At 48.1% G+C, this 5,000-nt stretch overlaps 1 protein-coding gene across 2 annotated transcripts in view; it reads left to right on the top strand.

The window, feature by feature from the left end:
* ubtfl (upstream binding transcription factor, like) overlaps positions 1-5,000 on the top strand; it is a 12,210-nt gene that overhangs the window by 702 nt on the left and 6,508 nt on the right. For both annotated transcript variants that reach the window (XM_060059144.1, XM_060059142.1), the window contains exons 1-9: positions 1-250; positions 1,486-1,580; positions 1,684-1,859; positions 2,237-2,320; positions 2,759-2,914; positions 3,192-3,256; positions 3,394-3,514; positions 3,629-3,739; positions 4,111-4,238. The exon at positions 1-250 is cut by the window's left edge. In XM_060059144.1, the coding sequence (XP_059915127.1) occupies positions 1,523-1,580; positions 1,684-1,859; positions 2,237-2,320; positions 2,759-2,914; positions 3,192-3,256; positions 3,394-3,514; positions 3,629-3,739; positions 4,111-4,238 (899 nt within the window). In that variant the 5' untranslated portion in view covers positions 1-250; positions 1,486-1,522. The remainder of the gene's footprint in view (positions 251-1,485; positions 1,581-1,683; positions 1,860-2,236; positions 2,321-2,758; positions 2,915-3,191; positions 3,257-3,393; positions 3,515-3,628; positions 3,740-4,110; positions 4,239-5,000) is intronic.

Genomic DNA, 5,000 nt, shown 5'->3' on the forward strand with positions numbered 1-5,000 from the left:
GGTCTTGTCCCGCTGTCTCTCGTTTCAACCTCCGCCTCTGTGCTCTCACTCGCATGTTTTCCCTCAGAGTTCCTCCCCCTGCGGCGTTGGGCGGAGTTTCATACCGAACTAGACGCTCCTTTTGTCGGATCCGTTTCGATCTGGCTCCCCGGGGTTTACGACTGACAAATACCCCCCCTAAAACCCCTAAATAATAAAAACAATTCCATAGGTTTGCAGAAATACTTCTTGTTCATATTTGAAGCGAAGGGTGAGTACTAAGCCGTGATTTCAAACCGATATAGACGGTTTTCTAGGGGTCCGTCCCCGAGTGTTCACAAAATTCATGGCGGCTTTGCAGTGAGGGCTTTTGGGCGACAGCAAGTTAGCCAAGGCGCCAGCTGGCTTACTAGTTGGATTAATCAATGATTTCCCACTATTTTCACATTGTCATTTTGGCCACTATCTACTTTATTCCCTGTGCATATATATTCGAGCAGCTTTGAGCAAAGCATCAATAATTTTACGCGTTTAATCAGTTTTGTTATAATGCGATTATTGGGCATTCGCACGTGTCAAATAGAGCATGACGCTTGGCTACTGTTTGTGGATAGGTGTGTTTTATGGCGTCTCGTTCAATACAACGTCGTATTTTTCGCGTGTTGTCGAGAAGTGTCTGGGTCTTGCTGAAGAAGCCCTTGAGTAGCTTGCCAACGGAAGCTGCGTCGGTACTACTGCCGGAGTACGGGCGCCATTACTGGGGCAGCTAATGCTGGGCTGCTCGGCAGATGTCTGTGGCGTCGAACCCGGCCACAACATGCCTGTATGTTCCCTATTAAAACGGCTCAAACTTTTAACCAGCTGGCATTCTTAGAATACACGATTCCCTTTCAACTTGAATGTGCATTAAAGTTGACATTTACAACAGAAAGGGACGTTACATTTAAACAAACAGCCCTTCGTTTGACCTTCGGGCATCGATGACTGTGCACACCAGGGAAACGTTGCCTTGGCCGGCTACGCAGCCGCGCCTCCCCCCGCTGCCCAGGCGGGCGGAGAGCAGCCCGCACACCGGCGGCTCTGAGCGGGTAGCTCAGCCACACATTTAAGCAGTTCCGAAACACTAGAGCCGCTTTGTATGAGAACACTTCTTGTTGCTTGTGTGGCGTGACAGCTGATAAAGATTCGTGATGCATTTTCTTGACGGCTGCATTAAAACCAGTTTTTTTTTTTATCAGACAACAAGAACGAATCCCTGAAATACGCGTGAGCCACACTCGGGACTGACCAATTCTAATTAAAACAAAAGCTATCAATATAAACGTTACATCGTTATTCCAGCGTTGCTCTTGTCTATTATCTGTGCATGCCGTGAATACCTCGGACCAATTCCAGCTTTTGAATGAAAGTCTCATGGCATGTTTTGGAACGCTGCCCGGAGGGAGGGAACGCAACAGATGGAATCTCAATATCGCAAATTACGATAACAGGTTTATGTTCCTATAGTGACAGCGGACGGAGGGTGCTGTAACCGGTCGTCAGCATGAACGGCAGCGGAGTTTCCACCGCTTCGCACAACTCACGGCTCAAAAACCAAGAAGGTATTCCTACAATAATGGTCCGATTTCACAGTGTTTAAGTAATTTGGGAAGATATCAGTATCTTGGTGTTTTTTCTTTATAGCCTCCTGTGTTTGTGTGTCAGATGGGTGGAGCAAGGAGGACTGTGTGGCCCTGTTGGAGAGGATCAGGGGTATCCTCCCTGACCTAGACTCCATGAAGTACAAGACAACTGAGTCCCACTTTGACTGGGAGAAGGTGTGCTTTGGGAGCTACACCAGCGACATGTGCAAACAGAAGTGGCTGAAGGTCTCCACAGAGGTATGAGTTCTTTAAACACACACAGACACATACTCTTCCACTCATCCTCTTCTTTCTCCTCCTCCGCCTTTATTCTGTCTTCTTCCTGATCCTGTTGTCTAATACACCAAGGGTACTTTGTATATTTCTTAGACGGAGCATTTTCTTGTTGAAAATGCTCCATCTAAAGTTGGCCTGTTATGATATAATTGTGCTGCTATATCTCACCCACTAAGGCGATGTCTAAAGAAGCATTTGTATCTAAAAGTGTGAAGAATGTATCGCGTATATTCTAGCACTAGTTGTTCACACACCGTGTTAGACCGGCACACTCGGTTGGATATGACTTGAATCATGGTGATGGAGGAGGATGATGAAGGTGGTGTTTCTGTGTGCAGGTGCGGAAGTACCGTACCATGACGGAGCTCCTGGCGGATGCGATGGAGTTTGTGAAGAACCCCTACAAGGGCAAGAAGCTAAAGGTCAGACTGTGCTCCTCCCCTCCAGACGAGACCCCTCGTGGTGCTGGGGGGACCGACCGTCCACCGTTAGGCCCACCCGGAGGCAACACTAATCTGGGCGCTGTAGATCAGATCGCCGCCTGGAGCTTGAATCATTATTAGCTACGAGGTTACGGAGCGTAGCAGCACTCTGATTGGGAAGAGGTGCAGCGGCCTCTTGGACACACGGGACAAGCTCTCATCATCAGCTTGAAGTTCATGGTGGTTGAATGTTGAAAACAAAATGTTACAAACGGCACAGACACTAAAGACCGAAAAGGATAGAAGATGACCTAACTCCATCGTTTAAGACGCAACCATTTAGCGGGTTAGATAATCCAGACTTTGAGATAGAGGTGCTACACTTTGCCGATGGGGATGGCATCGCTCATTTATTATTCTGTGTTGACCCCCTCCCAGACCCACCCAGAATTCCCCAAGAAGCCCTTGACGCCGTACTTCCGCTTCTTCATGGAGAAACGAGCCAAGTACGCCAAGATCCACCCGGAGATGAGCAACCTGGACCTCACCAAGATCCTGTCCAAGAAGTACAAGGAGCTGCCCGAAAAGAAGAAGGTCTGTCTCTCAGTCCGTCTGTCTCCCTGCCTGTTTGCATGGTCTGTCCTGTCTATCCGTCCATCTGGCTGCATGCAATGCCCGGGCATTCCTGCCTGCCTGTCGGTTTGTCTGCATGCTCTGTCCTGTCTTTCTGTCTGTGTTTCGGTTTCAATGCTCTGTCCTGTGTGTCTGCCAGTCTATATGTGTGTCGGTGTGCATGGTCTTTCCTTTCTGTCTGTCTGTCTGTCCGCCCATCTGAAGGATAAACTGAACTCAGTTGTTATCCTTTCTACAGCAAAAGTACATCACAGAGTTCCAGAGAGAGAAGGAGTCGTTTGAGAAGAACATGGCGCGCTTCAAGTACGTCTGGTTCACACCGAAGGCTAATACTCTCAATCGATTGGCTGCTTGATTAGGAACCTCGATTGGCCGCCTGATCAGGGCCAGTCCAATCTGGGAGGGGGCCATCCTATGTTTAATGGGGTGTATGTGTGTAGGGAGGACCACCCCGAGCTGATAGAGGAGAAGAAGAAGTCAGACCTCCCGGAGAAACCCAAGACCCCCCAGCAGCTGTGGTACAACCACGAGAAGAAGATCTACATGAAGCTCCACCCGGAGGTACGCACACTCCCACACACACGTGTGTGTGTGTGTGTGTGTGTATTGATAATGTATAATATATATAATGTGTGTGTGTGTGTATTTCTGTTTAATATAATTTGTGTGTTCCAGGTGAGTCAGAAGGAGCTGAAGGAGGCCCTGAGGAGACAGTGGTCTCAACTGCTGGATAAGAAGAGACTCAAGTGGATCAGCAAGGCTCTTGAGCTACAGAAGGACTACGGGGTGAGAGAGCACCACACACACATAGAGAGAGAGAGGGCATCACATTCAGATAGGGAGAGCGGGAATCACATGAAGAGAGAGCATGGGCGAGAGAGAGGGAGCTTGGGCAAGAGATAATGCGTGTGATGGAGAATTTGAAATTAAATTAAACCAAAAACATAAGGTCTGAAAGTCTTTCAAAAGAAAGAGAGCGAGTTAGACAGTGAGATGGATTGCTAGAAAGTGGGATGGTCTAACTGTGTGTGTGTGTGTGTGTGTGTGTGTGTGTGTGTGTGTGTGTGTGTGTGTGTGTGTGTGTGTGTGTGTGTGTGTGTGTGTGTGTGTGTGTGTGTGTGTGTGTGTGTGTGTGTGTGTGTGTGTGTGTGTTCCAGGACAGCATGAGAGTGTACCATGAGGCCCACCCAGATCTGACCTCGGAGGAACATGTCAAGTCCGTCCTCACCAAGGCAGAGAGGCAGCTTAAAGACAAGTTTGACGGCCGGCCCACCAAACCTCCACCGTAAGTCTGCAGCTTTAATGCTTTGCCCTGGGTACGACTTCCACTGTGACCCCCCCCCCCTCTCTACTAGTCCTCCTGCACCTTCTTTATTGCTTTCCCCTGGGTACGACCTCCACGTTGAAGCCAGAGTCTTGTCTCAGGGCTCATTACATGCTCTGACCTGGCCGTCCTTAGTTGTTGTTTTAATTGAGTTTTTTATTAATGATTTTATGGGTATGATTTTAAAGAGTTGCGTTCAGGCGTTGCGTTCAGGCGCCTGATTGCCAGGAATTATAAGTCAACCGAACCAATCAGGGAAGAGATGCCCTGAAGCGTAAGAAATTAGCCAGGAGCGGTCTAGCATCTAAAGGATTGTCTCACACAGTGGCAGGCACAGTCAACTAGAAACGGATATTCTCACAGTGCTTCTCACAGTTGTAGGTTCTGTCCTTAATGTGTTCTGTACTTGAAGGTTCTGTCCTTCATGTGTTCTGTACTTGAAGGTTCTGTCCAGTATGTGTTCTGTACTTGAAGGTTTTGTCCAGTATGTGTTCTGTAGCTGAGAAGGTTCTGTCCAGTATGTGTTCTGTACTTGAAGGTTTTGTCCAGTATGTGTTCTGTAGCTGAGAAGGTTCTGTCCAGTATGTGTTCTGTAGTTGAAGGTTCTGTCCTTGATGTGTTCTGTTGAGGCGGTCTGTCCTTGATGTGTTCTGTAGTTGAGAAAGTTCTATCTTGTATGCGTTCTGTAGTAGTAGGTTCTGTTCTGTAGTTGAAGGTTCTGTC

This window comes from Gadus macrocephalus, chromosome 8, assembly GCF_031168955.1.
Source record: "Gadus macrocephalus chromosome 8, ASM3116895v1".
Classification (NCBI taxonomy): Eukaryota; Metazoa; Chordata; class Actinopteri; order Gadiformes; family Gadidae; genus Gadus; species Gadus macrocephalus.